This window comes from Conger conger, chromosome 12 (assembly GCF_963514075.1).
Source record: "Conger conger chromosome 12, fConCon1.1, whole genome shotgun sequence".
NCBI classification, from domain to species: domain Eukaryota; kingdom Metazoa; phylum Chordata; class Actinopteri; order Anguilliformes; family Congridae; genus Conger; species Conger conger.
Genome location: NC_083771.1, coordinates 46455451 through 46479732, shown reverse-complemented (window position 1 = coordinate 46479732; position 24282 = coordinate 46455451). Strand labels below are relative to the sequence as shown.

At 45.3% G+C, this 24282-nt stretch overlaps 1 protein-coding gene across 2 annotated transcripts; it reads right to left on the bottom strand.

Annotated features, from left to right (window-relative positions):
* Window positions 1-3737: 3737 nt before the first annotated feature.
* LOC133141903 (melanopsin-B-like) lies at window positions 3738-24282 on the bottom strand. 2 transcript variants are annotated; one of them, XM_061262720.1, is made up of 10 exons: window positions 23826-24282; window positions 17632-17761; window positions 14797-14930; window positions 11990-12193; window positions 11220-11391; window positions 10407-10568; window positions 7711-7818; window positions 6482-6611; window positions 5048-5179; window positions 3738-4437 (listed from the first exon to the last, which is right to left on the bottom strand). In XM_061262720.1, the coding sequence occupies exons 2-10, from the start codon at window positions 17757-17759 to the stop codon at window positions 4135-4137; spliced, it is 1473 nt and encodes a 490-aa protein (XP_061118704.1). In that variant the 5' UTR covers window positions 17760-17761; window positions 23826-24282; the 3' UTR covers window positions 3738-4134. The 2 variants fall into 2 exon arrangements, with proteins under 2 accessions (XP_061118704.1, XP_061118705.1); XM_061262721.1 differs by lacking the exon at window positions 23826-24282 and adding an exon at window positions 22470-22519.

Here is a 24282-nt window from a genome sequence, read left to right as displayed (position 1 = left end):
TCACACTTTGGTCACGTCACAGCGACAGAAAAGGATATAAATGTTGTATTTAGGTCATAATTTTAATAGAGTGCATATATGAAAACAGTTTTCCACTTACAGTAGAATTCTGGCTCTTAACTGCCAAAATAATATGTTCTGGGAATCGGTCAAATTTGAGTTTCAAATTCATTCGTGTGAATGTAGTAAATCAAATTTGATTTTCAAATTGAAATGTCACCGAGTACTATATGTAGGAACATCGGAGGAACATACGAGTTCCATCACATGGAACTATGAAATATTAGCAAAATAGCAAATAATAGCAAAATGAAATATTAATGTTATGATCATAAGTGATGTCCATCCACTTCGCAACTCCAATCAGAGTCTACAGGTATATAAACAACCTTCGAGTGGAGAGGGTCTCTACAACCTGACCAACAGCATCTCCTCTTGAGAATCAGCAGAGCATATTTCTTTACATGATACTTGGATGTCTTGGATGACAAAAACATGGAGCAGCAAACAAAAAAAAGTACTTTATTGAATGTGACTGTTCCTCGTAGTGTTGGTTTCAGCGTGGCAGAAGACGGTTATGGAGATGAAAAGCAGAGACTCACGCCCCCTACAGGAGAAAAATGTATTGGACAGTAGGAGGGCGATATTCCCAGAATACCTAAAGCACAGACGGACATCACATGTGTTTCAGCTGAGAATCTGCCGGCCAGATTTGTTTTTGACGTTTTATTATTTTATTTTTTTTAGGCGCAGTGGGTCCGGCCACAAAAGTTCTGACTGGATAATGACTGCAGTACATGGACAGAAAGCGAACGAGTTTCTGTTTTGCGTCAAATCTAAATTGTTTATACGAAGTTTGAAAGCGGTCACGTTCAGGCCAAGTTGTGCTGACCGAATATTTGAGTGAGTATTTTACTCGTTGCTCATTTCTGAAGCCCCATGTCAGGTCTTTAGGGAAATGGAGGGAGCCTGTATCCTACAGGACTGGGACCTGGAAGGTTGGTGCCATCTCTGACACTCCAAGACCACGGTTACCTACACCACATTTATTTCCTTGGTCCATTTTACTGCACATTTCACTATAAAGGTTGCTAGCTCCCTCTAGTGATAAACAAGAATATACTTTTTTCCTCGGTGTATTCATGTTTTCTGCCAGGTAACTTTGGAAGTAAATTTAAAATAGAATTGGGACATTATTTGTAGACATCACACAGAAAAAGTAGTTAAGACAATGGGCATTCATGAATATATATGATTTGTAAAATATATTTGTTACTTATATAGTGAGTCTTTTTATATAAAAGCAAAAACAAATCATAAATATAATGGCACGAATCTAACCACAGACATAATAGCACAAGAAAACCATAGATATAGCAACACAAACATCAACCATAGATACCTAATAAAGTGCTCAGTAAGTTGGACCTTTTTATTATTTTTTTTACTTCGTGGTCTTCTGCTGCTGTAGCCTGTCCACTTTGAGGTTTGATGTGCTCCGAGATGCTCTTCTGCACATCACTGTTGTAGCGAGTGGTTATTTGCGTCTTCCTGTCAGCTTTGACCAGTCTGGCCCTTCTCCTTGGACCTCTCTCACCGACAACATGTTTTTGCCGGCAGATTTTTGGTTTTTTTGCACCGTTCTATGCAAACCGTAAGGACTGTTCTGTGTGAAAATGACAGGACACCAGCAGTTTCTGAGATACTCAAACCACCCAGTCTGGCACCAACAATCATTCTACAGTCGAAGTCACCTGGATCATATTTCTTCCCATTGAAAACCTCTGGACCATGTCTGCATGCTTTTATGCATTTAGTTGCTGCCACATGATTGGCTGATTAAACATTTGCATTAACAAGCTGGCTAATAAAGTGCTCACTGAATATATAATAAGAATTAGACCAACCAAAGATACGAAAACCTGAGATTCGGTTCTGTTTCTCAGGGAGACGAGCAGAGTGAAACGAAGTGAGACGGGCATGTTGACCCCAGTGCTGGACCTTCTGTGGGGAGGACACACACCCGGTGCCCAAAATCACCGGATGAATAAAACATGGAGTTCAGAAGAGCTTAGAAACGGACAGGACAGCGCACTACAGTAGCGGGGGACATTTTAACACATGCCGAGTAATTAGCTGCGTCCTCAAGAGCGTTTAAACGCTCAGTAGACGGTCAAGATAAAGAGAGAGCTTGAAATGTAGAAGTCATTGAAGTAAGTAAATAAACAGGTAAAAGGTAAGTGTGTAAAAGCAAGTAAACAAGTAAGCAAATAAGTACATAAATACATAAATAAATAAGTAAATAAATAAATGAATACATAAATAAATAAGTAAATAAATAAATACATAAATAAATAAGTAAATAAATAAATAAATACATAAATAAATAAATGAATACATAAATAAATAAGTAAATAAATAAATACATAAATAAATAAGTAAATAAATAAATAAATAAATAAATACATAAATAAATAAGTAAGTAAATAAATAAATAAATAAATAAATGGACAGACCTGCCTACGAGGCAACCAATGATTATAAATAGAAAGACATAAGTCACATCAAATCAAGTTGAACACAGCTTTACATTTAATCTATTAATATAATGTTCATCAGAGATCAGAGTTTATCGAACCTGATTCGGGGGGGAGGAAAATTATCCTTATGATTATCGATGCAAATGCACATTTGACTAGCTGTTTCCATGGAGACCACTGCTGCTTAGACCATTTTATGGGCTATGGATTTTCTTTTCTCTTTTTTTTTTAAATCACTAAGAAATTATCCTAGTTTTGCTACTTTGATTAGAAAAGGGCCTTCTGGTGGGCTGAGACCTAATGTTGAGCTTTTTAGGTACAAGTTGTGGGTTTGGTCTTGGAGACACACAGATTATGTTGAAAATAACTGTGTGTGTGTGTGTGCGCACACACACACACACACATTATTATCCGGATGTAAAAAGTCATCTTTATCGTGCGTCTGCACCCATCATATGGTAAAGCTACTTTTACATTATTGGCATTTGGCAGATGCTCTTATCCAGAGCGACGTACAGTTGATTAGAATAAGCAGGAGACAATCCTCCCCTGGAGCAATGCAGGGTTAAGGGCCTTGCTCAAGGGCCCTGCTCAAGGGCCCTACGGCTGCGCGGATCTTATTGTGGCTACACCGGGGTGTGACACCCCTGCAATACGTGCAGTTGCACACCAGGATTCCAGGAGGGGCCACAGCATTGGTCACACTCAGAAAAAGGTTGTCCAATCACGCGGACATAAAAGAGCAGAAATTTCACGCAGGTCGCAGGCTGAAGGAACACGGCAAAGCGAGTACCCACCTCAAACGATGAATAAAGTTAAACTTCACACGATGAATAAAGTTAAACTTCACACAATGACTAAAGTTAAACTTCACACAATGACTAAAGTTAAACTTCACACAATGAATAAAGTTTAACTTCACTCAATGAATAAAGTTTAACTTCACACGTTGAATAAAGTTTAACTTCACACAATGAATAATGTTCAACTTCACACAATGAATAAAGTTAAACTCAGTTTCATTCTCAAGTCATTTACTCACAGATTTCAGTGGAAATATTAATAAATCACAAAATACCACCTTTATCATCTGCATGTGTGTTACTTCCTGAAGTTAAACATTTTGGTCACACTTTAGATTAAGGTCCATGAATTGGCATGTAGTTGTTAACATTAATTAATAGATGTACAAATGCATTAATTAAGCATGAAATTTATTAAAATATATGAATGAATTATTTACATTAGTAAAAGTATTGATTTCGTACTAACTAATGTATTGGTTACATTAATAATTGTAGAATTGCAAGGCATAGGATGAACTTATAATTTAAACATGAACAAATGCATGAACAGTTTTTTTCATTCCAATATGAATTGGCAATTCATATAATTGTTGGACAGATTACAAACAAACAACAGAGAAGTTAAACAACTACATAAGTTAATGCCAATTCAAGTGTTACAAACATTTTTTTTTTTTAATTAATTGCATCATGTACAATACAAACAGGAAAACGCATGTTATTTTTGTTCAGTCAGAGGGACGATGCAGTTCCCCTCAGGACAGGAAGTCCACGGGCGGGTCAGCCTCTCAGGACAGGAAGTCCACGGGCTGTTTCACACAGAGCAGGTCCCTCACCAGGTTTTCCACCTCACACGTCACCAGTGCTGGCCCCTCCCCCCGGTGCCCGGCTCCACCAATCAGACAGCTCTCTGCAGGCGTGGGGGAGGGGTCCTCCATCACCTCGTCCATCGCGACCCAATCGTTCGCCCGCTCCCCGTCCCGACTCCCCTCCATCAACCGCTCCCTCGTCGTGACCAGGAGAGATACGGTTGCCACACCAACGGAGCCGTCGTCATAGCTACACGCTCTCTCCCTCGCTGGGGTGTACACCTGTAGGGCCGCACACAAAACAACGCATTGAACACCAACACTCTTTAATAACTATAGTACAGCAGCATTCAATGTCCTGTGTACTGACACAACACACACACACACCTGAGCACTGACCCCACACACCTGAGCACTGACCCCACACACACACACCTGAGCACTGACCCCCACACACACACACACCTGAGCACTGACCCCACACACACACACACACCTGAGCACTGACCCCACACACACACCTGAGCACTGACCCCACACACACACACACACACACCTGAGCACTGACCCCACACACACACACACACCTGAGCACTGACCCCACACACACACACACACACACACCTGAGCACTGACCCCACACACACACACACACACACACACACCTGAGCACTGACCCCACACACACACACACCTGAGCACTGACCCCACACACACACACACCTGAGCACTGACCCCACACACACACCTGAGCACTGATTCCACACACACACCTGAGCACTGACCCCACACACACACACACACCTGAGCACTGACCCCACACACACACACACACGCACCTGAGCACTGACCCCACACACACACACACACACACCTGGAGAGAGCAGCTCACCTCTTCCTCCGTGACAGGGGAGCACGCCCTGCCTTTGCGCTGGTCTGCGTCTCTGAGCAGGCTGGAGGACGAGGAGCGCCTGAAGCCCCTGGACTGCTGGCTCACTGCGTCCAGCTGCACGTCACTGCCCACCTGCAGCACAGGTAACACATCTCAACATACACCCGGGACTGCTGGCTCACTGCGTCCAGCTGCACGTCACTGCCCACCTGCAGCACAGGTAACACATCTCAACATACACCCTGGACTGCTGGCTCACTGCGTCCAGCTGCACGTCACTGCCCACCTGCAGCACAGGTAACACATCTCAACATACACCCTGGACTGCTGGCTCACTGCGTCCAGCTGCACGTCACTGCCCACCTGCAGCACAGGTAACACATCTCAATGTACATTGTGGCATCACCAGGGGACAGGTGATTGATGGTTGCTTTGTCCCCATCTGCTGGCAACCAGAGGGACGGCAACACAAAATGGCCGCCGGGCCAACATCAACATCCCAGCAACCGACACGAGCAGGTGACGGGTGCCGGTGCTTGAGACACCTTAATACGGCCGGAGAAATTTGGAAGACTTATTAAAATCCTTCTGTTTTCTTTGGAATCCCTGATTTTGTGTCCTTACCTGCCCTGCCACACCCTGCACTGCCACACCCTGCCCTGTGCAGCCTGGCCTCTCGAGATATCACACCAGGCTCTACGTCTCATACTATATTTATAAATCAGCTTCTTACGGGCATCATTGTCATTCAATTCACCAAGAAATTCGATCAAGCACAAAAACACAAAACGATCGATTTCCAAGCCTGCTAAAAGCATACGAGCTTCAACCAACCAACACATTGCCAAGAGAAAAAAAAAGCGTATTGTTTGTTTTTGTATTCTTGAGTGATTTCGCTTTGTATCGGATGCCTATCTTTAGTTAACGAACTTGAAAATATGACTGTACATAAATTAGCCTGCCTTCTAGTTTTGAGTGATGTTTCTCTTGCATGTGTCGCTTCTTATCTAGCCATAGCAACTGAACATAAGTATGCCTTTCCAATGTCACATTTTGGATAGTTCATGTCCAGGTAGTTATGCTGACACTTGTTAGCTAGCAAGCTACTAACTTACCATGCATATTTTTTTGCGATATAAAAACACACACACGCACACACACTCTCTTGCACACACACACACACACACGCACTCACACACACACACACACACTCACACACACAGGTCACACACACACACACACACACACACACACACGCACTCACACACACACGCACTCACACACACAGGTCACACACACACGCGCACACACACACAAACACACACACTCACACACTCACACAAACACACACACACACACGCACTCACACACACACACTCACACACACAGGTCACACACACACACACACTCACACACACACACACACACACACACCGTGGTGTGGGACTGGGGGCAGAGAATGGGCTCTCTGAGGGAGGACTCGCTGGGAGACACGGACACACGCCCCGTCCTGGAGGGACCGGCCAGGAACCGCAGGCAAGGGACCCTCTCTGCCAGGGTGTCCCTGTGAACGGCACAGAGGGAAAGGGCGGCCTGTAGTGTAGTGGTTAAGGTACATGACCCTGTAGCGTAGTGGTTAAGGTACATGACCCTGTAGTGTAGTGGTTAAAGTACATGACCCTGTAGCGTAGTGGTTAAGGTACATGACCCTGTAGCGTAGTGGTTAAGGTACATGACCCTGTAGCGTAGTGGTTAAGGTACATGACCCTGTAGCGTAGCGGTTAAGGTACGTGACCCTGTAGCGTAGTGGTTAAGGTACATGACCCTGTAGTGTAGCGGTTAAGGTATATGACCCTGTAGCATAGTGGTTAAGGTACATGACCCTGTAGCGTAGCGGTTAAGGTACATGACCCTGTAGCGTAGTGGTTAAGGTACATGACCCTGTAGCGTAGTGGTTAAGGTACATGACCCTGTAGCGTAGCGGTTAAGGTACATGACCCTGTAGCGTAGTGGTTAAGGTACCTGACTGGGACACACAGGCGTTGGACCCTTGAGCCCTTAACCCTGCATTGCTCCAGGGGAGGATTGTCTCCTGCTTAGTCTAATCAACTGTACATCGCTCTGGATAAGAGCGTCTGCCAAACACCAATAATGTAATGTAATGTAATAAAAGGGCCACAGAGAAGGAGGAGAAACAGCACGGCTTCTAAGCATAACCCAGCCATACACGGTGAAGTAATCTGCTGTGCGGTTCACTGTGTAATGGCTTTGAAACGAGGTTGTTGTCGGTTGGTGGTTGTAGTGGTTTTAGAGGTGAAAAACTAAATACTTTATTGAGCACATCCAGCTATGCCAACTTGACCAGCTTGAAAATTGAGCTGGCCAAGCTGGTCATGAAGCTGGCCTAGCTGGGTATGAGCTGGTCACTTGACTGAGTAGGTATCTGTTCTGCCAACTGGTGGCAGTTACATTTTGGTGGCCAAAGCTTGAGCTGTTTCTTTCAGCATGGATGAGTTACAGTCGGGGTACACTAAAACAAAAAATAAGTTCAAGACTTAAGATACAGTCAAGCAAAAAGTAACTTAAAACAAGCTAGTATTTAGTATTTAGGTCTCATTACAACAGTAAAACACTGCTTAAAGGTGGAGAACAGCGCCCCCTACCTGTATTTGGAGTGAATGATGGCGTAGATGAAAGGGTTGTAGATGGCAGAGGCTTTGGCGATTACTGCAGGCACCGCTTTAGAATACGGGCTCAAAACACTGCCGTACCTGCACCCAGGTGAGAGAGGGAGGGAGAGAGGGAGGGAGGGGGAGAGAGAGAGAGGGGGTGGGAGGGAGAGAGAGAAAGAGAGGTAATATACATATTGCAGTGCCCCCTGCTGTTTGTAATTAAAATGTGTTCACAGTACAGCAAGTATTTCTTTCTATTCTTTCTGCATGATAGCATGTGGTTTGTCGTGATCCTCTGTTAAATCTCTGCAGATTCGGCACACTTTGAAGCCTACATCACTTCCTGCACCCTTCAGCTTCAATCTACCTTTCTTTTTACTGGAGAGAAAGCATCAAGGCACTGGTCATGTGAGTGTCGAATGGGAAAGCTGCTCTTGGTGCAGAGATCAGCACTGGAGGTCACCATCTCTGTCGACTGGACAGGATATATGAAGATGAGTGTCTTAGCTACATGACTGGGACCCAGAAGGTTGGTAGTTCATGCCCGATCTAGCCCAAAGATCAGTGCAGCTATTTGGGCCCTTGAGCAAGACTCTTAACATTGCTCCAGGGGGGTTGTCCCCTGCTTAGTCTAATCAACGGCACGTCGCGTTGGATAAAAGCATCAACCGAATAACTAATGTAGACCGTGTGTGACACACTCCCGGGTGGAGTAGGAGGTGTGCTATCACACATGGAGCATGGGAAGGCTACGCTCAGTTCACACACTCCCACCGAGCCAAGGCAGTGTGCCAACCCAAAAATAGCCTCTGGCAGCCGTGTCGTAGTGAAACCATTTCACAGAACCTTCGATACAAATGACACAAGCAAGCTTAGTCAGAAACTAAGCCTTTCAGTCTTCAGCATCCAAGTCCCTCCGTATCCATTTCTGTGTATACTGTGTAGTCTTGAGCATTCAGCATCGAGGGCATGACTGTGTATGCGCATACGAATGGCTTCGTAACTATAGACTTGAATCTTAACTGAGGCTGCTAAGTGCTTTATATTCATCATCGGCATCGTCATCATCGCTTGCCCTTGGGCGAGAGTCCAAGCACAACTTTCCTCCAGCAGTCATGGTCGGCCATCGTTGTTGAGAAGTCCTCCCTGTCCGTGGCAGTATCACGGCAGATAACAGCAGGTAGCTCAACCTCCTGCTTCTCCAAGGTTTCCATGGCAGGACGTCCGATACGATTTCATCTTTTGCCCGAAAGCAGTGGCCAGCAAATCGTGTTTGTCTTTCGATGTGGCGCTTATGCATCGCAAAACAATCAAACCGAACGCATTGCATCAGAGAAAAGAAAAAATTTAGTTACTGTAGTAGAAATGTCCATGTGTGTATTGTGCCAAAGCCTAAATAGACTACCTTGCCTTAACCCCGGGGTCTCAAACTGCAGCCCTGGAGGCCTGCAATGGCTGCTGGTTTTTGATTTCCTTGAAATTAGCAGCCATTTTGATTTAGATCTCAGAAACAAGCGGCCAGATGTACTAACCCTTTTTTTCGGCGATTTTCAGTGCACATATGATGCATTCTGCGATTTATTCGTGAAATTTCTCTGCATCTAAAGAGCAGGCGTAAACTGAGGCACAAGCGAGACAGAGACACGGGTGTTGGCTCCTAAGATGCACTGACATAATCTTTGCAACACGAATCACACTATTTCAACTCACAGAGCAAGAAATCTTAAAACAGATTATAAATAGTGAATATAAATTAATTGTCCATCGCAGAAATAGCGTGTTTATTTTGATTAGTTATCCTACAAAACAATTGTGGAAAAGACGGAATTAAGGGACAGCCAAAAAAGAGAAAATCACCTGGACTTCTGTGACAAACACCAAGCCATACAAATAATTATGCTTCTGAGAGCGTTACATCTCCCCTTTAATTCAAACGGCAACTGCCGCCACTGCTGGACTATCTACACATTTTGTCCTGCGCTGAATAAACTTTTACACGGCACCAGATTACAGGGATATCGCCACATGCAGTGAAGATATTCAATGTACTCAACAGATGTTTTAACTGCACTGTGTAAGATCCGTCTCAATCACAAAATGTGGTTCGTAGGCAGTCCTGGGATTCGAGTACGAGATCCGCGCCTTAACCATAATCTAGAAATCTTAACAAAGGAACACACAAAACATTCCCGGTGAATGTCAGAACGGCAGAGTCTCTGACCTCCTTCAAGCGCAGACTGAAGACCCATCTCTTCAGGCTACACCTTTCCCTCCCCAACTCACAATCGCTGTGATTAGCCTTAGACCGTAATGGCACTTATGTATAGATATCGTTACTTGTATAGGTATTGTTGTTTTTATTGGCTGTTGTTGTATTCTAGCTGCCAACAGTGGTATGCTAGTTTGAATGTTGATTGTACTCTTCAAGGGTTCTGAATTTCTGTATGTTTATACTAGGACTCGGAACTGTACTGTCCTCTCAGGTCTACTTTTGCACTTGTTCTTGTGATTGATTTGCACTTTGTTGTACGTCGCTCTGGATAAGAGCGTCTGCTAAATGCCACGTAATGTAATGTTAAATTATCATCACACAAATGAACCACAGCAAGTGTGAAAGTTGTCATTTTGCCCATAAACCCCGGTGAAAGCCTACACCCCTCCTCCGGGGGTTTGCGAAGGCGCAGTACCCCGCCCAGGCGATGAGCGTGACGCTGGCGTAGGGCGCCCAGGAGAGCACGAACACGACGATCACCACAAACGCCAGCTTCGCCAGCTTCCATTCCGTCCTGATGGACTGCTGCTGGATCAGCGTGGACTTCCTGACGTGGCCGCCCAGGTCCTCCACCTCCCTGCCGCCGGGAGCACAGAGAAACAACAGGGGAATTCAAGGGGCTTTTAAATTCCACATGTCCGTGAAGGGAAATCCCCTACAAGCAGGGTTAGATAATGGATGGATGGATGGATGGAAGGATGGACAGATGGATGAGAATGGATGGATGTATGTCTGTAGGCATACTCGCTGGGATGGGCTGACCCTGACCACAAATAAGCAAGTTAGATAATGGATGGATGATAATGGATGGATGGACAAATGGATGGATAATGGATGGATGTCAGTAGGCACACTTGCTGGGATAGGCTGACCCGGACCACAAATAAGCAAGTTAGATAATGGATGGATGATAATGGATGGATGGACAAATGGATGGATAATGGATGGATGTCAGTAGGCACACTTGCTGGGATAGGCTGACCCTGACCAGGAATAAGCTGGTTAGATAATGGATGGATGGATGTATGGACAGATGGATGACGGTGGGTGAATGAATGGATAATGGATGGATGTCTGTAGGCATAATTGCTGGGATAGGCTGACCCTGACCAGGAATAAGCAAGTTCGATAATGGATGGATGACAATGGATGTATGGACAGATGGCTGATGGTGGGTGAATGGATGGATGATAAGGGACGGATAATGGATGCATGTCCGTAGGCGTACTTGCTGGCCCTGCGGATGGCCAGGAACATGAAGAGGTAGCAGTAGGAGATGATGCCCAGAGGGATGAAGAACACGAAGCAGCAGAGCATCAGGGTGTAGCTCTTGTTGGAGGCCGTCGACGTGACATAGTCCCAGGTGCAGGAGGTCAGCAGGCCCTCTGGGATGTAGGAACCTGCAGACGAACAGTTTCAATTTTAATCAATGTATGAGCTGTCCACGCCTGTCACCTTTTCTCCAGTGGGAATTGGCCCCTGCCTAGTCTCATCAACTGTAAGTTCCTTTGGATAAAAGTCTCTGCTAAATAACTCAAATATAAGTATTATGCTTTCATAAACCATATTGTTATATTGCAGCATAGTCAATGAAGCAATTATATAAGGGTTGGATCGAGGCTTAGGCAGTATAGTCACCTAGGGCACTGACTTCATGGGGGGGCTTTAGTTTCCAGTAAAGCCCCATTCTTCAAATCACGGCTGTGAACCCTCTCACCCTTTTCTACCCTCCCTTTACCTGGAAGTCAGGTGTGGTGAACATAGCCTTCGCCAATCAGTCGCACTAATTGTCCAATTAATTACCCGGGAGGAAATAAATCCAGGGCTGGATCCCTGCACTCTCAGAAATAAAGTGACAGTGGAGGTACATTTTTCCGTTCTTCAAGGATCAAATTTCCCGAATGTACCCACGAAAGTACCAGCACCGTTCTCTGTGGTGACAAATGAGTGAGCTTGCGGAGCAGAAACGGTGAGAGACGGTGAGAGACGGGGACTCACTCCAGCCCAGCAGGGGGGCCAGGCTCCAGGCCAAGGAGTACAGCCACACCAGGAGGATGACCAGCGAGGTCCGCCGCTTCGACGTCCACTGGAGGGCCTGCAGTGGCTTGGTGATGACGATGTACCGGTCGATGGAGATGGCCAGCAGGTTGATCATGGAAGTGATGCCAAACAGAGCCCCGCAGAACGCATACAGCTTACACCCTGAAATGCCCAAACATCGCCCAACAGAGGGGTATACCCTGAAATACCCAAACATCACCCCACAGACGGGTACAGCTTGCACCCTGAGATACCCAAACATCACCCCACAGACGGGTACAGCTTACACCCTGAGACACCCAAACATCACTCCACAGATGGGTACAGCTTACACCCTGAGATACCCAAACATCACTCCACAGACGGGTACAGCTTACACCCTGAGATACCCAAACATCACTCCACAGAGGGGTACAGCTTACACCCTGAGATACCCAAACATCACTCCACAGACGGGTACAGCTTACACCCTGAGATACCCAAACATCACTCCACACACGGGTACAGCTTACACCCTGAGAAACCCAAACATCACTCCACAGACGGGTACAGCTTACACCCTGAGATACCCAAACATCACTCCACAGAGGGGTACAGCTTACACCCTGGAAGCCCACAGTGGGACACACACCTGGAGTTAGAGCTCACCTGTACGCCAGTGAAAGGAGATGCTTAAAAACCTTGGTTTAGCAGTAGCTGGACCACACCAGCCACACTATACCACATGCAGAGATATTTCACTCTACTAGGCTTCACTTACTAGTTGAAGTTCTATTTGAAGATGCAAGTCTTGGCAGCCCTTCATACTGCTGAGACTATGTCAACAACATGCCTGGAAGATCCTTTTTGGCAGAGAGGTCTGTTCACTGGCGCCTGGCAGTAGTTGGCACAGCACGCTTACAAGTTGGAGCTCAGTGGAGTGAAACCAAGCTTGGAACGTGTCTTTCAAAAACGTATTCCGAAGCACATAATCATATTTCGATCGGTGGCCATAACATCGGTCACTGTGCTGTAAGAATTTTGGAATGTTTCCTCAAGGTTCTAAGTCAGGGTTCTAGACTTCCATCACCAGTAATGAGTGCTAAATCAGCATTAGAGCGTTCAGTTGAGAACATTCTGGTCACAGATTTATAATCTTATATTTAGTAAGACCATGCAGCTCCATGCAAGATGGAGGGGTCTAATTGTTGCAAACTCAGTTCCACGTGGCAAGTACTTTTTTATTTTTTATTATTGAATTCTTCATAACCATATGAACAAGTTTTGTATTCCATAAAATATGTAATGTGTATTTTCACACCAAAGCTTTTTTCCATCCACTTCCTGGTAAATGGTTTAAATTATTCTTTCATATCATTGTGTACCAGTGTGTCGATGTTTGTCAATCTTCCATTCCCCTCCAATCAATATAATTTTTACGCATCCTCATTTTATGCCCCCCTCCTTATTTGACGTCATTGAAATAGATCCCCCGACCCTTCCCCCGAAAGATCCGTTTCACTCGTGTCTACATCATGCTTCCATTTCAGCTCGTCTTTAACGGGGTAGTTACACGCAGAAGGATTGAATATCGCCTCGACTATTATAATCTAACACAGCGTAAAATAAACACCCACTCCAAACATCCACTCCCTGCAGAAAGAGAACACCCACTCCCTACAGAGCAGAGCAGAGTTACCCAGCTCTCCAAACACCCACTCCCTGCAGAGCAGAGTTACCCAGCTCTCCAAACACCCACTCCCTACAGAGCAGAGTTACCCAGCTCTCTGAACACCCACTCCCTGCAGAGCAGAGCAGAGTTACCCAGCTCTCTGAACACCCACTCCCTGCAGAGCAGAGCAGAGTTACCCAGCTCTCTGAACACCCACTCCCTGCAGAGCAGAGCAGAGTTACCCAGCTCTCTGAACACCCACTCCCTACAGAACAGTTACCCAGCTCTCCAAACACGCACTCCCTGCAGAAAGAGTTACCCAGCTCTCTGAACACGCACTCCCTGCAGAGCAGAGCAGAGTTACCCAGTTCTCCAAACACCCATTCCCTACAGAGCAGAGCAGAGTTACCCAGTTCTCCAAACACCCACTCCCTACAGAGCAGAGCAGAGTTACCCAGTTCTCCAAACACCCACTCCCTACAGAGCAGAGCAGAGTTACCCAGTTCTCCAAACACCCACTCCCTACAGAGCAGAGCAGAGTTACCCAGCTCTCCAAACACCCACTCCCTACAGAGCAGAGCAGAGTTACCCAGCTCTCCGAACACCCATTCCCTGCAGAGCAGAGTTACCCAGCTCTCCAAACACCCACTCCCTGCAGAGCAGAGTTACCCAGCTCTCCAAACACCCACTCCCTGCAGAGCAGAGTTACCCAGCTCCCCGAACACCCACTCCCTGCAGAGCAGAGTTACCCAGCTCTCCAAACACCCACTCCCTGCAGAGCAGAGTTACCCAGCTCTCCAAACACCCACTCCCTGCAGAGCAGAGTTACCCAGCTCTCCAAACACCCACTCCCTGCAGAGCAGAGTTACCCAGCTCCCCGAACACCCACTCCCTGCAGAGCAGAGTTACCCAGCTCTCCAAACACCCACTCCCTGCAGAGCAGAGTTACCCAGCTCTCCGAACACCCATTCCCTGCAGAGCAGAGTTACCCAGCTCCCCGAACACCCACTCCCTGCAGAGCAGAGCAGAGTTACCCAGCTCCCCGAACACCCACTCCCTGCAGAGCAGAGTTACCCAGCTCCCCGAACACCCACTCCCTGCAGAGCAGAGTTACCCAGCTCCCCGAACACCCACTCCCGGTAGAGGCAGTTGATGAAGAAGACCGGAGACTGCGTGGCGGACATCAGGAAGTCGCTCACTGCCAGGTTCATGATGAAGTAGTTCGCCGGGTTTCGCAGCTTCCTGTTGCTGAAACACGGAGGAAGAGGGGTGACATTAGCTCGGGGCGGAAGAGCGCGGTCTATAACATGTCAATCGCATGTCAAACTCTGACGCAGAGCTGATTTCAAGGAGGCGAAGCCAACCTTATTACTCCAGTGGAATAAACGTGTTGGGAAAGGATGCAGTGTTCACAATAAAAGTGAACAAAATTTTAAAAAAACCAGATTAAAAAAAAATTGTTTGTGCAAATATGCAGGAGGTGACAATACACAGTGTACAGTGAACAACAATTCAAGATGGCCACCGTTTACAGTACAGTAGAGCTGCTTCTGTATCCAAAAAAAAAAACACTCAAAGCTCCCTCACCATTATGGTAGTAGAAGATTGCAAAACCCCCAGTGCTGTGCAGACTGCTTTCATTTGCGCTGGCGTTTACTGGGTCAGACGTGAATTATGGCCATACGACCTCCATTTTGATTATGTTCCCACTAAACTCCACCCTCCCCACACATAATCCCACCCAGTCACTTTTTCTCTAATTCAGTCCCTCATCAATAAATCACGTCCCTGGCAGAAGCTCGACTCGGAACCCTCTGACATCTCTCTCTCGCTCTGTACAGAGCATGAAATATGTCTGCAATACGCACAACAGGTCACGGGTTAATTCCCGTTCAGTCGCATTAAAAATCCGCTCGTTAATGAAAAGCACAAGCCTGACCTGCTCAAGCGATTTTGCTCCATAATAACCGGAGATGTTTAAACAGGATAATCCCACGATCGAGCTCCTGTATCTTACTGTATTCCGGCAGCCCGGTGGAAGGAATCTGATTTGCTCATGCGCAAAACAATCAGAGGCCTGATGTAATCACCCAGCAGCCTTTAGGTAAAGATCTGAACACCTGTACATCTCTCTGTCACTGTCTCCTGCTTTTCAGTGCTCAGGAAAGAAGTCATTTATGATGACTGGGTTCTAAACCGAAACACCTCCACACTCCAGTTGGGTTCTAACCAAAAAACCTCCACACTCCAGCTGGGTTCTAACCCAAACAACTCCACACTCTGGCTGGGTCCTAACCCAAACACCTCCATACCCTGGCTTGGTTCTAACCCAAACAACTCCACACTCTGCCTTGGTTCTGAACCCAAACACCTACACACTCCAGTTGGGTTCTAAGCCAAACACCGCCACACTCCAGCTGGGTTCTAAACCCAAACACCTCCACACTCTGGCTTGGTTCTAACCCAAACAATGCCACACTCCAGCTGGGTTCTAACCCAAACAACTCCACACTTGATGTTCAGCAGGGCAACGTCAAGCCTCCAATGCACTGAAACTGGTCCAAATATCAAGTCCGCAATTGCTACTATATTGATTTCTGAAACATAGAACTGTGCAGGACCACAGAAAAGAAAAGAGTTATTATGGAACATCCTGGGGGTCTACGTTTGCCGTTCCTGAATACATATACAATAGATCCTGATTGGCCCATTCTGCTGAAACATGTATACACGGCAGGTATACAGTATCAAAATATTTAATCAAGAGTGTCCATCTACATTTGCGTGAACAAGTTTGTTAAACTAACCAAAAATGTGGGCAAGAACCGGAATATAGACATCTAGAGGGGAGAATATCTAGGTTGAGTGAGGTTTTGATATAAAATGGTTAACCCCAATTTAACTCAAGTATTGCCCGGATATAGCCTGGTTACGTCTTAGTCGGCTAATGTAGCTGAGTTTTCACCTGAATGCCGCAGAAAGGTTCTCTGGGGTACTTCCCTTACTGGCAGAGAGGTAAGAGGCAGCGTTGTGCCTTTCTCAGAAAACACAGCCCTGTTGGACACCATGAATCGACAGACATGCCGGCCACCAGGCACAGACGGTCCTCTTTCGCCTGGTGAAGACTTTTAAATGAAATAAGTGCTCCTGTATCTCATTATCAAGTGTAGGAACACAGCATCCCGCCAGCATTTAACCAGAGTCATCCCAGAGCATGGAGCTGTGTACACCGGTGAGATGCTCCCAATGAGCCTTGGAGCCTTGCATGGCAGCCTATCGCTGTTGGTGTGTGTGTGTGTGTGTGTGTGTGCGTGTTCCTGTGTGTGTGTGTGTGTGTGTGTGTGTGTGTGTGCGTGTGCGTGTGTGTGTGTGTATGTGTGTATGCGTGTGTGTGTGTGTGTGTGTGTGTGCGTGCATGTGCGTGTGTATGTGTGTGAGTGTGTTCCTGTGTGTGTGTGTGTATGCGTGTGTGCGTGTGTGCGTGTGTGTGCGTGTGTGTGTGTGTGTGTGTGGGTGTGTGCATGTGCGTGTGCGTGTGCGTGTGCGTGAGCGTGAGTGTGTGTGTGTTCCTGTGTGTGTGTGTGTGTGTGTGTGTGTGTGCGTGCGTGAACGTGAGTGTGAGTGTGTGTGTTCCTGTGTGTGTGTGTGGATGCGTGTGCGTGTTCCTGTGTGTGTGTGTGTGTGTGTGTTTGTGTGTGAACAGATGAATGAGAGGAATCAATGGTAAAGAGTTTTGGATAAATGCAGCCCAATTATAATAGAACTAAAATACTTTTCTGGACTCGATTGATCTTGCCTGGTGCAACCGAGCCGACCAAGAGGACCAGAAGGTGGGGTTTGCACTTTTTGAGCAGTAAAAAGTATTTCATACGCCAGACAGGCTCAGTAAAGCGTAGAAAAGTATTTGTTTTGATGTGACATACACAAGCAGAGTTATGAGTGCACTTACCTGGAGAAGGCGTACATGACCAGGGCGTTGCCGCCCACCCCCACGGTCCCGATGACCAGCACGAAGAACGCCACTATGTAGTGGGCCTGATCCGGGACATCCACCTTCCGGAAAGATCCGCGCTCCATGTCTGCGAGGAGACGGGAACGGGAGCAGTGTCCTTCGGGAGAGTCGCTCTCTCAGGCGCCCACACACACACACACACACACACACACACACACACACACCGCTCTCATTGGCCTTCCCTCGAGCCCGCTTCACCTAGCCCCTCCCCCCCCGTCAGGATTGCGTAAGACTCAATCTGGCCGCCATCACTCACACAAGCTGTCACACATCCCGTTGCATATTTATCCGGTTTGGGGGCGGGATGCGTTACGATCGTGCCATAAACGATAATGTGTGAAGTGGAGTGGGTCGTGCCCAGCGCTGGATTAGTTCTCGTTCAGCATGGCATTTTACACTGAGAATTTAGAGACACAATTACAGTTTATGCAACTGCAGACCGAGAAATCGTTCAGTTTATAACGTTACTGAGCCTTCTGAAAGGTTTCAGCAAGAACATAAAATAATTAAAGGAAAACATCAACATTTTGGAAAATATACCTTTTTCCCCAACTTACCCAGGCTTAGAGGAGATGTTCATTTTCATTTTTGTGCATTCACTAGCTCAATTTCCATGTTAGCATACCGATTTGGCTTAGCATAAAGACTTGAAGCCTATAGGAGTCAGTAGCCTACCTCCTTCAAAGTGAAGAAATACACCTTAAAGCAACCCTGAAGCTGTCTTACTTACACAAGGTATCATGTGTATTTCTGCTGGTTGAGAGCAGTGAGTTTTAAAAGGTAGAACTTCTCCAAAAACGACGTCTCTCGTTTTTAAAAAAATTTTCCCGCACGGGTATATCAAGGTTAAAGCTCTTTGGATATCACAGCTGTTGTCAGAAGGTCGGTGGTTCTGTAGGGGAAAATTCACAGAACAAAAGATCTCCCTCCTAAAAGCATGATAAACAATCACAAGCCAAAATCAGACTCAACCTTGATGAGCAGGCTGGTTCCTCCAAAACTCTCGATGATTTATGCCAGAAGTGTATCTATATGTAAGTGACTTATAATCAATATATCACATGTACGCTGCTTATTATCAAATCAAATGAACCTAGAACATTAATTATAGCTGAGCTTATGAAAACGCAAGAAACCACAGTGAAAACTGTTTAAATGAGAGCAAAGAATGCAAAGAATGCAACGTACATTTACTCACTTAGAAGATAATATTAATCAAATGTTTAGCATGTCTGTAAATTAGAAAAGAAAATTAGAAGGGAATATTAATCAAATGTTTAGTATGTCTGTATATTTTCAATGATTTACTGCTCATAAGTTTGTGGTAGAAAAGTGACCCATATGTGGAAAAATACAGAGTGACGTGTATGCTCAGAAAAAACCATGGATGACGTGTGTGTTGGCAAGCAGTTCGCGAGGGCGGGGGCATCCTCAACTCTGTTAGTAGTTGGCAGAGCGCCCTGAACTTTGTACAGAGCTGGCAGAGCATAAGGACCTTTGGCGATTTGCCACAATGATGTTTGCACCTGTTGGGGGGAGGAGCTTTGGGAGGAGTTAAGATAAGAACAGTGTGGGTGATTTGCTACAATGAGGTCGTAGGAGGAGTTGGAGGGAGTATAAAATGGGTGTATAAATGACATTCGATGTCCATGTTTTTGAAAAAACTGGTCCGGCTTTATGCGCTTCTGCTAATAAAGTCGGATTTTCCTGAAGAGCTTGCTGCCGCGGTGTCTTTTCCCTCGCGAAGATGTTTTTCGACAAATTGGAGATTGGACTCCTAGACTTTTCCTAGACACGACAGTTCGATCCCCGCTGTAGCCACAATAAGATTGTGCCAAATGCCATTAATGTAATAATGTAATGAAAAGTAATAGCCCATGCCTGCTATACAGCTGAACAGCCACAGGGAATAACGGTCTTGTGGCTGTTCAGATGTATTGCAGGCAATAGGATGGTCTGGATCAGGTGTAAAGGAACGGAAATTTTCGGACAATAATTTCACGTTCATAAACGTCAACGTCTCTGTGGATTTCAGTGTAGGCACGGCTCGGGATTGAATCTGGCCGTACGACCGATTCCTGCACGAGGCCCCTGGTGCGCTCACATTCACCAGATCCTATCGATTCACTGAAATAACCGGGTGGCCTGTTTATAAGCCATTGCATACAACATAGCACAATAGCACAATAGTTCAATAGTCGGGCCAGTGGTTCAATAAGAAGATTGAAGATCCAAGGCTGAACTGGGTGTCTATTGTCAAGTAGCTGGATCAGTAAACAAGGTAAATCGATAAAATCCAGGACCGCTTTCTCATTAAAAGTACAATAGGTAAGATTCTTATGTTAAAACATTGTAAATCCCTTCCTATCATTGAAAAAGGCTCACTGACATGTTGACTCGCCCTCTGCCTGTGCTTATAGTCTTTAAATTCAGGTTTCAAAATATACAGTTCACGGCCCAACACTCTGTACCAAAACATTATATAGCTGAACAATACTTTGAGCTCATTGGTTCTCATTCAACGTCACCGTGTTTACGTCACGGCGTCACCGTATATTAATTTTTCTTAATTAGGTGCTTTTCATGTTTAGAGGGATTATTTACCCTCTTAATATACATTATGCCAGAAATAACTTTGCATGCCACAAAGTATAAAACTCCCATATTATATTTATATTATAGTTATATTTTGCTATATTGAAAAAATGATCACATAAAACAAGGTGACATTTTTAAGGAAATATAAGACTGAGATTAATAAGATCCTTTTTAGGTTGTTGAACATGTTTATTATTTCATTAATAAAATAACTTTCTCATTATAATTTTCTTTGTTCAATTTGTTTTTCCATTGTCTTCATGATGGTGTCTACTGTTTCACCAGTTAGGAGCATATTGATTCACCTCAGTCTTTAATTTCATCAGTTAATAATTTACTTTATTTACAACTGTTGCTTGCAATACATCCATCCATCCATCCATTATCTGAACCCGCTTATCCTGATCAGGGTCGCAGGAGGGCTGGAGCCTATCCCAGCATACATTGGGCGAAAGGCAGGAATACACCCTGGACAGGTCGCCAGTCTATCTCAGGGCACACACACCATTCACTCACACACTCATACCTACGGGCAATTTAGACTCTCCAATCAGCCTAACGTGCATGTCTTTGGACTGTGGGAGGAAACCGGAGTACCCGGAGGAAACCCACGCAGACACGGGGAGAACATGCAAACTCCGCACAGAGAGGCCCCGGCCGACGGGGATTCGAACCCAGGACCTCCTTGCTGTGAGGCGGCAGTGCTACCCACTGCACCATCCGTGCCGCCGCTTGCAATACAGTACAATAATATTTTTTTAATGGCATGCATAGGTATATGTGACAATGTGGCTTACATAACCCCTCTAAACATAAAGCACCTAATTAAGCTAAATTAACTTCTCATTAACATTCTGAGGTTGTGCTTGGAACGAAAACCTGGGCCACGTTCAGCCCTAACAAAACGCGGCAAAACATTTCTTTAGACAGAAATATAGATTTAATAATAGGCTCCATAATAATGAGCTCATGAATTAAAATTTTATTCAATTTCACAGAGACACAGTCCCCCAGAGTGGAAAACTGGGGAGAAAAACTTGTCGGAGCCCCCAAAAAGCAATATATCGTGGCGCAATAACCATTTAAATGTTTCATTCGTCTTCTTCTGGTTAACGTTTGTTTTGAAAATATAGCAATTACTTCCCGTTTAAACAGGCCAGTCCTTGAATGATTTGTAATATATTACAACATAATTGACATTAACGGCAAGGCATAAAAACAGCATCTTTGACCTAATAGAATGTTTACGTTTGTATTGAATTCATGCTGCACGGATACAGCGATGTTAACATATGGAGTAGCAGGCGTGATTAAAAGGGCTCCGGTGATTAAAGTGGGTTTAAAGGTCAGAGAATTTGCTCTCTCTAACCTGGTCTTCACGGAGGTGGCAGGTGTAAGAGGATTATTTTTGCTTATTTTATACGTTAATGTGATGGAATAAAAGGCAACCACAGTGTCAAACTGGCTCTGTGTTATATAGTCTTACTGCCCTCCCCCAGAAACGAAGAGTTAGAAAAGAGATCCTGACTTTGGAACTGCTCACGACAGCTAGACGCCCACATAACCACTGTACAGTATATCAAATATTACCAATGAAAACGGTTTAGAATAAGATAATATCAATCATCTTTTATGTTTTAAGTGTCATATCGGTTAAATTATTTCCCAAGGATTTTATGTAACCATCCAGACAAAGGTCTAACTTCAAAACTTTAAGACCAACTCATATGTTTGTGTTCAATCACCGACGCCGCAAAGAACTTACACTGGCTGGTGTACATCCCAGAGACAGTCTACTCCGACACTAATATCACAGTGCACCACGTAATAGTGAATCAAATGGAGAGATGGAACAGATAACGTGGATTCTGACTGCCATCTCACCCAAGATTTCCGTTGGAGGTAGGTGAAATCGCCATTTGATATCACGAGTACACATAGCGAAACAAGTCATGACAAACAGAAGCCTTTTACTTGAAGTGTCAATCTCCGAAGGGGGGGGGGCGGTGTTCGTTGAAGTTCATTCGAGCAGACGTCCGATATAATAGTGTATAAAAACACGTAAATAGGTCTGAAACTCACATATTTTCATCACGCTGTTGTCATACATACTGTATGACATAACCCAAATTATCCACATACACATAACCTTTTTAAGTTGACATAAACCTTCCTACCTGAAAGTTGTTCGTTCTCCTCCTCCAACGGGATGCCCGTGTAACTCTCCGAACCTGCAGAGCACGTAAATCTATTCATATAAACGCGCGAAGCTGAGGTGTACACGAGCAGGGTTTAGTGTGGGTTAGTTCCTCTAATCCCCCGGTTAGGTGGAGTCTCACCTTTCTCCAACTCGAAGACAGACACCGGTGTGACTGTGTCTTAAAAAAGCAAAAAACGGCCAGAACCCGCTGCTCCGCGTCACCGTTCGATTCGGCGGTTCGAGTTGACGCGCGGGATTGATTTCCAATGCGTTATCGCACACTTCAACCAGCTTTCACGTCGGTTAATTTCAGAGGGGTTGGATAACTGTGAGGTCAACGAACACTGTGCTGTAAATGCCCTCGTTGCCCGGTGAATACTTCAGCTTGATCAGTGTGAGAAAACTGACTTACAGGCAGGAGAATATGAAAAAAACCGTTAGCCATGTATGTGTATAGTATGGCATTTTACCTGCCAGATAGTCCGCAGGCATTAATATTAAATTCAATAAACCTTTTTCTTAGTGTAAAACAATTATATTTTAATGTCTCTTAATACACCTGTTCGTCACCCTCTCCTGTTGGTTACCTTGAATAAAATCGTCTGGTATCATATCCAGTATTTAGGTATTCAATGAATTCTACCCCACTGTGGACTGTCAAAATCTGAAATCAAAGTTAATCTCAGTGCATCTAAAAAATCCATTACGATGTGTATTTTGTAGTAAAAGTGAGTGGGGGAGCAATGCGGGGTTAAGGGCCTTGCTTAAGGGCCCAAAAGCTGTGTGGATCTTATCCTGGCTACACCAAGGTTTGAACCACTAACGTTCCCAGTCATGTACCTTAACCACTAGGCTACAGGCCCAGATCAGGTGCGACTCGTATTCTTCCACAGCCCTAGAGCGACATCTCTTGGTCAACATCTGAAATGCAGGCGAGGACCCAACAGAAACTTCGACATTTTCATTTTTGACATAAACCAAGTGTCTTGGATGACAAAATCGTTGAAAACTGTCAAACTTAACTTTTTTTTTAAAGATTCACTTTAAATGTTTTATTGAATGCCCCTTGTAGTGTATGTCTCAGAATTTGGAGAATACGGTATGAGTGTGTTCTCCCTGTGTTTGTGTGGGTTTACTCCATTACATGACATTATTGGCATTTGGCAGACTCTTATCCAGAGCGACGTACAGTTGATTAGACTAAGCAGGAGACAATCCTCCCCTGGAGCAATGCAGGGTTAAGGGCCTTGCTCAAGGGCCCAACGGCTGTGCGGATCTTATTGTGGCTACACCAGGATTAGAACCAGTGACCTTGCTTGTCCCAGACATTTACCTTAACCACTATGCTACAGGCTGCCCCTCCAGGTACTCAGCTTTCCTCCCACACTCAAACACATGCCTGTGTCAGGTTAGGTGTGCTCCTGCTGTTGCCCTTGACCAAGGCCTCAGACCTGGAGTTAGTGCCCGGGTGCTGCACTGTGGCTGCCCACTGCTCCTAAATAACTAGGATGGCCATGTGGAAACGGGGGGTGTGGAAAAATGGCAGGTATAATGGCAGATGAAGGGGCAGACAGAGCGTAATCAAAAAACAGGCAAAGTTCCAAAACCGGGAGGTCAGTCCAAACAAGGCAGAGGTCCAAAAGCGTGATCCAACAAGAAGAGTCAAAAGAGCAGGCAGGGGTCAGACAAGAAATCCAGAAACAAAACAAAAGAAACAGAATGCCACAAGGGCAAGGGCTCGGGAACAAGGAGGCTAGAACTGGGGAGAAGGAATAAAGGGCTCGGGACTC